Source organism: Rhopalosiphum padi, chromosome 2 (assembly GCF_020882245.1).
Source record: "Rhopalosiphum padi isolate XX-2018 chromosome 2, ASM2088224v1, whole genome shotgun sequence".
In the NCBI taxonomy this organism is placed as follows: domain Eukaryota; kingdom Metazoa; phylum Arthropoda; class Insecta; order Hemiptera; family Aphididae; genus Rhopalosiphum; species Rhopalosiphum padi.
This window is the reverse complement of record NC_083598.1, coordinates 28,269,981-28,284,197: the sequence shown is the minus strand read 5'-3', so window position 1 is coordinate 28,284,197 and position 14,217 is coordinate 28,269,981. Positions and strand designations below refer to the sequence as shown.

The 14,217-nt window shown below is 24.9% G+C and overlaps 1 protein-coding gene across 5 annotated transcripts; it reads left to right on the top strand.

The window, feature by feature from the left end:
- Window positions 1-2,371: 2,371 nt before the first annotated feature.
- Window positions 2,372-13,364, top strand: LOC132921176 (testis-expressed protein 2). 5 transcript variants are annotated; one of them, XM_060984044.1, is made up of 16 exons: window positions 2,372-2,579; window positions 2,819-2,905; window positions 3,041-3,248; window positions 3,303-3,654; window positions 3,887-4,072; window positions 4,168-4,406; window positions 4,468-4,613; window positions 5,320-5,441; window positions 5,616-5,969; window positions 6,335-6,490; window positions 6,578-6,795; window positions 7,492-7,803; window positions 9,898-10,021; window positions 10,092-10,215; window positions 12,709-12,895; window positions 12,973-13,364. In XM_060984044.1, exons 1-14 carry the CDS (start codon window positions 2,543-2,545, stop codon window positions 10,152-10,154), a joined length of 2,604 nt encoding a protein of 867 aa, XP_060840027.1. In that variant the 5' UTR covers window positions 2,372-2,542; the 3' UTR covers window positions 10,155-10,215; window positions 12,709-12,895; window positions 12,973-13,364. The 5 variants fall into 5 exon arrangements, with proteins under 5 accessions (XP_060840027.1, XP_060840025.1, XP_060840026.1 ...); XM_060984042.1 differs by having other exon boundaries at window positions 10,092-12,655; XM_060984043.1 differs by having other exon boundaries at window positions 10,092-12,895; window positions 12,973-13,156; window positions 13,228-13,364.
- The last annotated feature ends 853 nt before the right edge of the window (window positions 13,365-14,217 follow it).

Genomic DNA, 14,217 nt, shown 5'->3' with positions numbered 1-14,217 from the left:
CTAAGCGGAGACGTTCAGTCAGCGTCTATATATAACTAGGTTAATTTTATCATAATATATTTATGTTGTTATTTATAATATAATACGTAATATTTTATTTTACCAATAAATATTAGTAACACGGTATGAATAATAGGCAATAAACAATAGTAAAATACCTACCTTGAAATTATTTTAAATATTTTGAAATGCCATATTGTGTTCTTACTTCTTACATAATACATAAAATATAATAATGTACGTAATAGCTTCAAGTTCTTGTGAATAATTATTAATTAGAATAAATATTAAAATGTTAACTTGTTAAAAAAAAAAATTATTATTATTTGGTATAATTAACCTGGTGGTGTGTTATATTATTTTTTAAACCTTTCATTACAATTCTTTTATAAAACAATTATTAATCACTGCCTTATTCACTTGGAATGGATCTTTCCCTGTATGGATGTCACTAATAAGATTATTAATTTGGAACATAAATATTTTTTCTAAAGATAACTTAAGGTAATTTGAATATCTACCTAAACACCTAGTATTTTACTACTAAGCACTAATTAATTTTTAGTTTTTAAAAGTCAAAAGATAAAAGTAGGTAGGTAAATGATAATAATAATAATGCAGTGGAAGTAGAACATTGATAACTGGAAAAAAAATTCGAGTTATCGAAAATTCGACTTATAGAGGTTAGAGTTATTGAGGTTCCGCTGTAATTAAATACAACTTTTATGAAAAACTAATTTGTCTAATACAAAAACCTTGTTTAAAAAATTAAAAAAGTATTCACTACTTTTATTACCTACCTAATCTTTTTTTTATCTAGGAAAAATCTCAAAAAAAGTTAATTTTTCAAACATTTTGGACGATATTAGAAATAATGTGCTCAGTATTATAATGTTATGTACCACTACTACTGTTCGAACAGGAATTTACGAACGTTAAAACTTGAATGAAATTTAAATTTAGTTGAGGGTAAAGCTCATTCTTTAGACAACGTTTGTGCTCAAATGGATTGAAAATGTAAACAATTTATCTGAATAAGAAAATTCAATAACTTATTATTATTTATTAGAGAATGATGATATATTTTTGATTATTGTTACAAAATCTCGATTAGAAACGATACGAAAATTGTATTATAAAAAAAATAGTGTAGGCTAATCTACTAATGATAGGTACTCGCAGAATCCGTGGCGTCGTCGGTTATACCGAAGAAAAAAGAAAAAAAGGTATTCGCAGAATATAACTTCTTTTTAACTACACTATAGGTTGTAGACGTTGTAATAGATGTCTTTCATGATACCTACGGGCTACGGAGTTCTTTATTGCTTTTGTTTCAAAAAGAAGACACAAAAAAATGAACCACATTTTTCACAAAAGTTAAAGACAAAACTGGCAATATAAGAACATTACCACAAAGGTTTTTATAAGTGATGATATATCCAGAATTTTATAATAATTGGTTCAATGCCATGAGTAATGTTAAACATTAACTTCTCTGTAGTTGACATATTGACCATTCATGATGTAAATAAATACAGACAAAAATTAAGGTTATATTCGAAATGAATATAAAACACTTAAAATTTTAAAACATGAAACAAAAGCAGACAATTTATAGAATGTATGTTGGCTGGAATAGGTATGCGAGAAATTAGGAGATGAAAATATAATGGTGGAAACTAGATTAACAAAATCAAAGATTATTCAATGGAGGAATGCACCGCTGCTATACAGAAAAAAATTGATTCACCACTGGTGTTTGGTACCATATACATTATACATTATACAATGAAAAAAAGTAAAATGTGTTATCAAACTATATTTATTATTCTATAATTACACAATTAATGTAAAATAACTAATTAGATTGTCATATCATTTATTACTTAAGCCATAAGCTGAAACAAACATCGTTTGTATAAATTTCATGGGAAAATCTTTATCACTTCTCCACATTCCACGGTCAACAGTTTTAAGTTTTTAATCACATATCTACAATGATCATCACTCATCATTCTATATTTCTACGACAGTATTATGAGGTAAAAATGAACTCTAAGTGACTAAGTTATAAATCAAAATGACTAACAACATGATCAATATTGGTAACAATAGTGATAAAAATATTGGCTTGAAATAATAGGAAATCATAAACTATTTCTTCAATATTAGTCATCACTAGTTTGGATTTTATATCTCAATAGAACATAAAAAAAAATACTTTAAATAAATCAAAAATCAGTAAAAAATACTAAAAATGATGTTTATACCTATATTATCTATGACTTGAAAGTTATTTGATGTCTTAACTGATAAGAATGATATCAGTGATAAAAAACAACGTCTATCGATTGATCTATGATGATAAGATACATTTTTATAAGTGATTTGAAACTTTTTTTAGTATCTGTATTTTTATAAATTAAAACTAATTATAATATTTAATGATTTTTATAATTTTCACGATGACTTAATCAAACATTTTGAGTTGATAAAGCCATTTATTGAAGTTCCTTATGTAGTAACGCGTTCGTTGTATTTCATGGAGTTGTCAAAAACTCGAAGAACTGTGGGAAAGGGTAAGTACCTATTGTTTGTTTTGGCGTAACAGCGATTATCCATAATTCCATTGTAGAAGGTCGTACAATTGTATTGTTTTAATTTTCAAATACATTGATATTTTATGCACATGTATAATGTGTGTGTGACATATTAAGTGTACACAAAATAATATTACTTTATTTTAGCTATACATATATTAAAGCTTCATTCAATTTTTTAGTTTTTCCAAAATAATTTATGTGATTTTTGAACTTAGAGAAAATGTCGTTTTCGGTACGATTTAATGCAGAAGATGAAGAGGTAGAAGGATTGTGTACTACTCCCACAAAAATACAATCAACAGGTATTTAAACTTGCATAGTGATATAGTAAACAAAATTATTTAAACAAATTTTAATATACTTTTTAAAAATGATTATTTTTTGTCTATTCAGTATAACATAAACTATGTATTTTGACTATTGTTTATTTATATTAGGGTCAACTGATGAACAATTAAAAACACCTGAACAATCCTTTGGAAATTCTCAATATTTAGGTTTATTTGGATTAAAAAGATCAACTAGCTTAGATGCTGAATATTCACCTTGTGATACAACTATTAAGCGCCTTGATAGTTTTCTATCAGATATTAAAGAAGGATTGTGGAGGAGCGATAGTGGTGGTGATTTAAGCATGGCGTCAAAGTAATGATATTTTTATTTTATATTTAAAACATATATAATATTATTTATTGTTAGGAAAACTGATGACTCTGGCCAAGATGATGATTCTGTTTCTATAATATCTAATGAAATTGATGAAGCAGAAGAAGAAGAACAAATTCATTATAATGTTATTGATAGACATTTGTTTGGTATTCGCCGCAGATACACAAAAATGACAGAAAAAAACACACCAGTAGATAATGTAGAGACAGCAAAAGACGCTTTAGAAGACTTAGAGCTGAAATCAAATACACCAGAAGTAATTAAATATGATTGCTCAGAAAATGAACTTCTAAAACCAAAAGATAAAATGAAATATATTATATTTATTTTGTTTGGTATAACTGGATGTTATGTTAGCTACAAATTTATTCCAATATATATAGTAAGTATAGTGAAATAAATAATTATGAAGAAACAAATCAAATGTTAACCAAATCCACCTTATAGTTATTTATATAATTTCTGTCCAAAAACAATGATATATTCAGAAATGTACATAAATGAGAATACAAGGTTGTGTATTTTTAATTACAATTATTTAATTTGTTGTCATCATTTTTATAGAGAATCAATGCTCCAGACATTTTACATACTTTGCTATTTTTATTTTTCAGAATACTTTTATGCTTGGTAGTCTTATTGCATTTAAGTTTAGACATGTCTTAGAAATGTTTACAACTGAAGATTTTAGAAAAAATCAGTTCCTACCTAATTTAGATTATATTCCTGATAATGAAGCTACTATTATACGATCATTGAAAGGTTTATATGATCTTGATCCACGCTTGATGTTGTTTAAAGTAATTATGAAAAAAATTCAAAATTCATTTACTTTAATTTGTGATTGAAGTTTTTAAAATATACTAAAATTAAATTGTTTACTATTATTACTTAGGGATGGATGAACCAATTTCTCTATGATTATCGCCCAGAAACTTATCGACTTTCACTTACAATTTCTGTGTATGTTAGATTAAAAGGATCAATACTTATTATGTCTTATCCATATTATAAAGTTCCTAAAAGATCTTTATACAATGAAACCAAACCTAAATTATTGTTTGTTAAAGAGTGCATGTACAAGTTGTCAAAATGTAAAATTACTTTATTACCTCAAAATTTAGTAAATAAAAGGTATGTAGTATTTATAATATATATTAAATATTTTGGAAAATAATTGTATTTTTTTTTTTAGAAAATGGAGTAAAAAATACCCTATTTGTATAGAATTAAACTCAGATTCATTAATTGGTGTTAGACGCTCATTAAAATTTAGAAAATTTATTCAAGGACCAGATGAGTGGATGTGTAAAGATTATGTTACACCGTCATTACAAGCTCGTAATATATTTTAATCATTAATAATAATTTTTAATACATTAATACAATATTGTAGTTAAATTTAACAAAAAATTATGTAATATGTTTATTAAGATTATAGAGTTATTTTTAATTAAATAATAAATAATATTAAACTACTGAAGTATCTTAAGTAAAGTATTTTTTGAGTAAAAAAAAAAACAAAACAAGAGAATATTAGATTCTAAGCAGAGCGATGAATGTATTAATTTAGCAATAATGTGCATTTTTCTCTCACTCATCAACTTTTGGAGCAGTATAAATACTTTGATTTTCAATAATGAAAGTGGAAAATTCTAGTAGTAAAGAGGATCTAGTTAAAACTTAAGTGGGTCAAAAGTAAAAAATTCTCAATACTTTTTTATAACTGAAAAAAATTGAAGATAAATAGTAATTTTTTCACAAATCTGTTTTTTGTCTTGATGTAACTTGTAGATACTTTAAATTCTAATTAAAATGAATAGTTATGCTTATTAAAAAAATATATCTTAAGTATAGCTTGTTTTATAGACTGACAGATCATCTCCGCTCAGAATTGTCTTTCGGATACAATGATAGATCATTGAATTCAAATTTAATATATCCATGATGCATAATAGTATCCCAATATTGACACCTAATATACAACATAGCAATACTCATTTACATAATTTTTTTTATTTTGTTTTTTGTATTATATTCATTGTAGAGTCATATTACGAGGAAATGTTGGAATGTGGCATATCAGATATGAAAGATGATTATGACTTTAAAAATGAAGCTAATTATTCTGAAAATAAGCAAAATGAAAAGAAAAAATTAAAGACTGATGTAAGGATAAAAAAAATTTTTTTATTGTATACAAATTAAAATAAATTTATTTTTAACAAAAACTAATTTTTAAATAAATCTGAATATGATGATTTATTAAAAATTAATTATATGATTTAAAATGTATTACTGGAGAATAAATTCAATAAATAGTAATTAATAACTTAATTATAGGTGAACCAAACTGATTCCAAAAATGACCGTAAAATAAATGAATCAGCGCCATGTACATCAAAAAATGCTGATAAATCAAATGACTTTGAAGAAGAAAATGAAGTAGATGGTGAATGGAAAACTGATTCCGATAAAATATATTTATTTGCTAGAAATGACCCAGAAAAGGAATTATGGTTTCACCGATTAAATCTTTCTTCTGCATTTGATGTGGTAGCTGCTGATGAATTGACCAATAAGAAAAAGCAAAATGTAGAAGAACACAACAAATTTATCAAAGCTTATCTTGGTTATCTATTTAATGTTTACGAATTATCTAATTATCCAGTATTGACTGATCAAAAAAAAAAAGAGGTATTAAAATAGTAGATATTATAAAATATAATATACATGTTATTATATTTACAAAATAATATTGGTACTTGTAATCAATGGACAATGATAATTTATGGTAAAAACTATATTCAAAATTTAAGGGGGTTTCACTCACTAACACCCTATTTTCATAAATACAGTAAATTAATTGAAACAAAGATTGGTTAAAAAAAAATTTAGAGTATACTGTAATTACTAATTAGTATTAATAATAATTTATTTTATTTTTGTGTGATCATTTTTCTGCAATACCGTTGTGGGATTTACTGTATTTTTATATTAATTAATTTTATTTTTTTTATCCTAACCTTGTTTACATATTTAAACTATATAAATGTTTTTAGAATTTGATTGCTGCTCAAATTAATGAAATTTCTGATGATCAACAGTATTTATGGTTAAATATGCTTTTGGGCCGTGTATGTTTTGATTACTTACAAAATCCTATAATACTTGAAATGATTGCTGACAAATTTCAAAGAAAGTTAAATGCTATAAGGGTAAATTAAACTCATTTAAGAATAATGATCACCACAAACTAATATTTTTTTTTATATAATTAGTGGTTTTTTTTTTTTTACATATAGTTACCAAAAGTAATGGATATGCTTGTGATTCGGAGCTTATGTTTTGGAAAGGGTGAGATTCCTTCTATACGCAGTGTATCAAAACCTTGGATAGATCATCGAGGAATATGGTTTGAAGTTGACATTTCTTATAATGGATCATTTCAAGCATCAGTTGATACTAAACTTAACCTTATGAAATTAAAAAAAGAAGAAACTCGACAACAAAAAGAAGAAGTGTATAAAGAAGTTTTAATTAATTACTTTTTTATTATTTTTAACGTTTTAGTTGATTATAGAAATTTCTAATTATTTAAACTAAACATCTGATAGCTACAAAATATAGGTAAATGTAAATCTCCATTTACCATAAAAGAAAAGTAGTATCTTATTATTTTGATCTTACATCTTATGTTGTTAAGATGCTACATCTTGCATACTCTTGCATTTCTTATGTCCATATTAAAAACAACTATACAGCATAGTTTCAAAAAAATATATTTAATAATAATAAATATTTTTAAAGTAGATTTGATGAAATAAGTCTTTCACGAGTTATCATTATTATTCTCATTTCTAATAATTATAATTCTTTCTACTTATTAAATGATTACTATTCGTCTATTCAGCATCTCATTTTTATTTATTTTTTTTAATTTATCAGAAATTAATTAGCATTATCTGTTAGCTTTGTTAATATGGTTTCTGTTTCTAAAAATGTATATAATTATCTTCCTATTGTTATTAAATAATGATAACAATAAATATAAATTGAGATAATTGAGTGTCATAATTTTATTATTCTTTAGGTATTATAATTACTAGTTACTATTTTAATTTGATAGTATCATTTTTACTTTCATTATTTTAGTATTAACTATTTTTATAGTTTATTGGTACATTTCATATGTTGTATAATTTGAAAAAAATTTTAGAAGAAGTGCTGTGTATGATTCTAATCAAGAAGATAGTGGTGAGACATCAAATGACGAAGGCCATACACGAGAGGATGTTAATTTTGCAGAAAGATTGTTTGAACAGCAGTCCTTAAATGATCCACCTCCACCACAAGGAAGCCGTATCACAAGGTTTATGGAAAATTGCTCTTCTGGTTTTCTTGAACTGAAATTTGTTAGAAAAGTTTTTGAAAATGTTGCTAAGAAGGAACTAACTCTTGTTATCGATGTGAAACAAATAGTTGGGACACTTATAATCAATTTGCCTCCACCGCCCACCGATCGTGTTTGGTAAATTATCAATTAAATACAATTTTAAATAGTAGAAAAATGGTCAAAACTATAATAGTTAAATTTTACTTGCTAATAGCAAGGGTTATTTATTTGATTATTATACTTATAAGCTACTTTCAATATTATTCTTAGCTTGTTAATTTGTAGATTTTTAATAGAATTACAATTATTTAAATTCTACTATTGACTGAAATATTTTACTATTAGTATTCAAAAAATAATTAAAGTAACTAACTTTATCTTTCTAATGATTATCACTCATTAATTGTATATAAATAGTGACTAATGGGTATTATATTAAATATTATAGATTATAATATACCAGGGGTCGGCAACCTTATGAGACAGCAGTGCCAAAAGTTACAATAAACATAATTTCCCAATTTTTAAAGATCCATTAAAAATGTACTTAATATTTTAGTATTTTCTTATACATAATTGATTTTTGATTTAAATTAAATAAATTTATACACAAAATAATATTGTTATAGATAATTTATTAAATAACAATTCTCTTGTAGTTCATATTAATATAAAAATATGGGTTTCGTATATGTATTGTACACACTTAATTTTAGTTGATTATGATGGCCTGTGCAGATATTTCATATTCTTAAAAGCAACAAAAATATAATGTAAAATAATATATATGTTACGGTGAAAGACGAAAATTGGTAAATGTCGTCATTCCCCGGCCAATGAAGTCATTAACCAACATGATTCAATTATGTAGGTAAATGTTGTAAAAACACATATTTTAAATTCAAATGTACATCTTTAAAACTTGTGGTAAATGAAGATAAATCTCAAATAATACACTTGATTGTTTTAATATAGATACTATTAAATAATGATTTATTGTTGGCGAGTGATTCATTTTTGATTTCAATGAAGTTAATGAAAGGTTAGGTTAATTGAAATGAATAAAATAGGTGCATATTATTACAAATTATTTATTTGTACAGTTTTGGTTACCATGACATTTTGAACTGTACAACATTTCTGCTGCATTGTAAGCACATTTTTTAGTGACACAACTAGTTTTGCAATTGCATCGATTGAAGTCTTTTGATTACCAGCTATTTATTGTCCAGCAGCTTCGTGTAATGTTATTTCCCTATCTTTAATTTTTTTTCATAGCTTCATCTAGTTCTAGAAAGTTTTCTTTGTATGGGGAAATTTGAGCTCTTGTTTATTTATGTTTCAACACACCATATTCTGTACCTGGTTCAAACATCCAGGTACTTATTTTATTTAAAATTAAATAAATATTATTAAATTAAAATTGTCCTACACAATTTATACATGTAATCTTCACACAAAATAATAACAGCAAGTAAATTATGCAGAGAATCTCGAGCTCTATCAACATCTGGTATTGGGACACAAACAGTTGTACCGACTTTGAGCTTTGAAAATTTTTCATTAGTCAATCTCAACATTTTTAAGTCAAAACTATTTTTTTAAAATTCAATACAATTCTTTCTATAAATGTATTGAACATCATTCTCCAATTAAACTGAGGATTGACGTCAATAACCGGGGAATGTCTACATTTACAACATTTACCAATTTTTAGGTAAATTACGTAATTTACCGGGAACAACGACATTTACAGTTAACATCATTAACCGTAACATATATAAATATATATATATATATATATAGTATATATTTTTTTGATAATAAAATAACTATTTTCGCATATGGACCTAGAGAGCCATAACTTAAGATCGAAAGAGCCGCAAATTTCGGCCTGTGTGATATACCATTACTGTATGTATAGATGCAGCAAATATTTCATTATTCTAGTAAATTGTATTAAAATAAAAATGTTAGTTTATTTATTAAACTATTTGATATTTACTTATTAGTCATTATAATAAGTACCAAAAGATTTATCATTAGGCGATTACTATAACAATTAATGCAATTAATGAATATAACCATCACTAGAAAAACATTTCTTATATATCATTAATTATGAATATAACTTTAATAATAATTACTAATTACTAATGGCATTGTTTAATTTTAATATTTGATAGCTTAGTTAATAAATTATACATTTCCTTTTTTTCATTTACTTAGGGTTTCTTTCAAAGGAAGTCCACAGATAAACTTTGAAGCTAAGCCAAAAGTAAATGATACTAATGTTCCACTCATGGATGTTCTTACTAAAGCTTTACATAATATTTTAATTAAAGAATTTGAAGTAAGTCTATTTATTGTTTATACATTTTAGAATATAAATTTATATCTATGTATGTATTTTATGTTAACAGAAAGTTATTGTTCTACCAAATATGATTGATTTTTCTATACCATTGATGAATAGTGAATATTAATTTTAAACCTTAAATATTAAAGGATTATACAGAGGGTTTAATTAATAAGAAAAAAGTAATTGTAAGTTTCTTAAAAAATATATATATGATTATAATGTGGATGTAAGCATTCGTTACCAATGATTAAAAAAATATACTAAAAAAATATGACTGTGATAATGTTTTAGTTTTGCCAATATGTTTCATTTTAATATGTTTTTATTTTAGTTTATAACTTCTTCCAATGTTTAAATAGTATTTGGCTGTTAAAGTACCTATTGTTAATTTATTTTGTAAGATTTTTTAATGAAAGTAGTTCGATTAGCGAGAAATGCACATATTTAACAAAAGGATAAAAATCCTATATCCAAAAGGCTGTAATATCTAATCGAATTACCTACTGTTTACTCTATACTATTTCTATTTTAAGATTTTTAAGAATGTGTGTTGTTTTATTTTGAATGTTAAAATCAAAGATACCTATAATAAACACAAAACAACACAATTATTTTTCAAATTTGTTTATTACATGATATTTATTAATTTATTATTTATATTATTATATTTATACTAATGATTATAATGCATTCATTATTATTGAATAATTTTAGTATTTATAACTTTTATAATATTTCATTGCACACTTTTTTTTTTTATTCACAAGGTGTATTTTGTATTAAAATATTATTATTTATTTAAGCACGTCTATATACTTTGAGTCAAAAATCAGCTCTGTGATTATTAATTATTAATTAAATTATGTTAAAATACAAAAAATATTACTGTAAATATATGTATTATTATTATTTATTATTATAAATTTCACTACACAAAAGTTTAAATCCATAAAGACTAAAAACGTTTGCCATTCATATGAGCACGCAAGCCCCATGTTTGATGCAAAGACCATAATCAATAACCATATTAAATAATTCACAGTTTTTTTCGAAATTAGAAAAAATATTAAAAATCAGGAGATTAATGAAATTAAAATGTTGAAATGTCAATATTTACAGAAAAATGAACTCTACAAAATTACTATCTTCAATTTTTTTTGAAAATAATTAAATAAAAAAACATATTTTTTTAAACTTTTTTACCAAAACATAAAAATAAATTAAACCAAGAAATATTTGTAGCTCTTGTCCCTGTAAATCTTATTAAAAAAAACAGAATTATGACATCTCCATTATTTCAGGAGATATTTCAATGGGTAAATCCTCACGGGACACCCTGTTTATATATTTTATATTGATCCGCAGTCTGTCAGTCTCACATGAGCAGAAATGTGAAGTAGTAGTGAACGATCTACAAATTCATGTGATTGGTTATTTAAAATTTAATTCATATTTCGACATCTGGATATATTAAAAACATTCAAATAGGCATGAACATTTTGATTTGACATACATGTCACATACTACCATTACATTGATAATAAATATATAACTTTCACATTTTTTATTTATGAATTCAGTGTATCATATAAAACCGATTGTACAATGTTTATGAAAATAGTTATGATATATACTATTGATTATAGTTTCAGGTAAAGAATATCAGTATCTGACAAAAAACAGTGTAGACGGATTTTACAGTGCCTCGTCGTGCGGTGAATGAAATTTAAGAGACCCGTTCAAGATTTTTAGACTTTCAGTTCATATTCATAATATTTTTCTTAAATTTTTCTAAAAGATATCGTAAGTGTATCTATACACAAACAATATAATTAAACTATAATAATAAATAAAATAGTAAATACGAACTGAAGATCTCGAACGGGTTCCTAAACTTGCATACGCCCCACGGCAGGGCACTGTATAAAATCTGTCTACATTGTATTTTGTCGGATGCTGATATTCTTTGTCTAAAATTATAACTAAGTGTACCTTATTTATCATAACCATATGCATTAATATTATTTTATACTTTTTGTGTAATACATCAAATTAAGTAAAATAAAAAATAGATAGGTACAGTGGAGGGACTTTGGGAGGCTTAGACCCCCTCTCCCAAAAAAAAAAAATTACTCAAAGCCCCCTCAAAAATTATAATATGTGTATTAATCTTAGTAAAATTTTTTTACTCTGTAATTAGATATTTTTTCCTTACACCAATAAGAAAATTTTTTTTATTAACTAAAATAATATTACAATAAACAATATTACTATAATAGACTATTTTAGTCGTTTTTTCTTAGGACGACTGTATAGACAGTAGAAGTATAATACTAGTATTATATAATATCTTATGATGTCTAAATAATTGTATAGTTATAATCAAAAAAATTACGAATAGTAAGGTATTACCGATAAACGGATAAAAATAAAACGATAGCGACGGCGACGTCCGAGTGTCCGACAACTGACAAGTCTCGTAGGTCAAATATTGGGAAAAACAAGACTATTTTATAAATAGCTTCAAACGAATAGACCAGTTCATTTCATTTATCATTACTTCATTGATCATTCCGATTTCCGCATTCGTTTTCGTGTATCGTGTTGGAGTTGACGTGTTATTAAGTACCTACTACCTACTACCTATATCGATTTAATTTAAATTTTATTTACTTTAGGTAAAAATCTTGTGATCGACTAAATGTGCCGGAACTTACGTCTTTGACTTCAAGTACATTTGCAGATGAAAACTATGAAAAAAAATAAGAAAATACAACGGATAATAATATTATCTGTGATGTGCATATAGATGATGAACTTGATTTGGGAAATTTAAGTACAGAACCTCGTCAACCAATGTTAAAGGTAGGTAGATTTTTAATTACAATTAATACGTAGGTATATAAATATTATAAATAAGATTTTAAAATATGTTTCATAAGGAGTATCCTAAGAAAAAATTTGTCAATAAAAATCGAGGATTTACACTATACAGTATAGATAAAAATGCCATATTTTTAAGAAATATTTTGGGTGAAAACTTAGTTTAAAGCAAATTAAACAGCATTTGGCATTATACGATGGTAAAGTATTTTCAAAATGTTTCAAGTAGCTATTACTCTTCCAGTAAGTACAGCAACCTGTGAGAAATCATTTTCTACTATGCTACGTATTAAAACATGGTTACGTACTTGCAGTATGAATCAAGATAGATTTAGTAATATAGAAAATGACATTAGTATCAATAATGAAGACATTTTAAATATTTTTGAAAAAACTGAAAGACGTATACAATTACATTAAAATATATACCTACCTATTTATTTATATATTATGTTCAATTGTGTTACTTATTTAACTACAAATTATTATTATTATTATTATTTTTTTTTTTTTAATGTAATAAATCGGTTTATTTATAAAGATATAAATTTGTATTACTATAATATTAATACTTAATATGTTAAATATATGTTCTATGTATGATACTTAAAACTACTTAAGTCAGAATTGAAGAAATACGTACCTAAAAAATATGTACTAATGTACATTGTACTAACATATTATAATTAAAAAAAAAATTCCTTGGGGCTTGAACCCCCTCTAAATATTTTTACTATTTGCGCCACTGGATAGGTATAGACTTAAAAATATGAACTAAATAAAATATAAATAGAAAAATAGTCTTATAACCACAGTATTTTTTTTATTTATTGAAATAAAAATACAAGAAATATTGACAAATTAATTAAAATAAAATTTAATTAATTATTTATCAAACCTTAATATATATATATATATATATATATTTTTTTGAATCTCGCTACAAAATGTTGTAACTACGAAATGTTAAACAGCATGGTCCAACACAATTATAATATTATAAATTTTCAAACAAAATACGATTTTGAATTTTTGTTCAGTCATTTCTGACGGTTAAACGGCAATGTTCACGCTTTACGCTTTAACCTAAAGTTTTTGAATTTCAATAATTTAGTTTATGTTGGTTATAGAGTATAGACACCTTGCACAATAGGTTCAATATCGTGGTTCTCCAAGTAAATTCGAAAAAATATCTATTAATAGATAATAAACGTACGACGCCAGCGCACAAGACCTAACCAAACAAGCCACCGACCTTCATGCTACAGAAAACTTAGGAACAGTCGGAACTGTTAGACCGGAGA

Coding starts and splice junctions, on each gene's coding strand:
- LOC132921176 (XM_060984044.1), top strand. CDS start 2,543: ATGGAGTTGTCAAAAACTCGAAGAACTGTGGGAAAGG. Junction 5,970..6,334: donor CTGATCAAAAAAAAAAAGAG/GTATTAAAATAG, acceptor AAATGTTTTTAG/AATTTGATTGCTGCTCAAAT. Junction 7,804..9,897: donor CCGCCCACCGATCGTGTTTG/GTAAATTATCAA, acceptor TCATTTACTTAG/GGTTTCTTTCAAAGGAAGTC.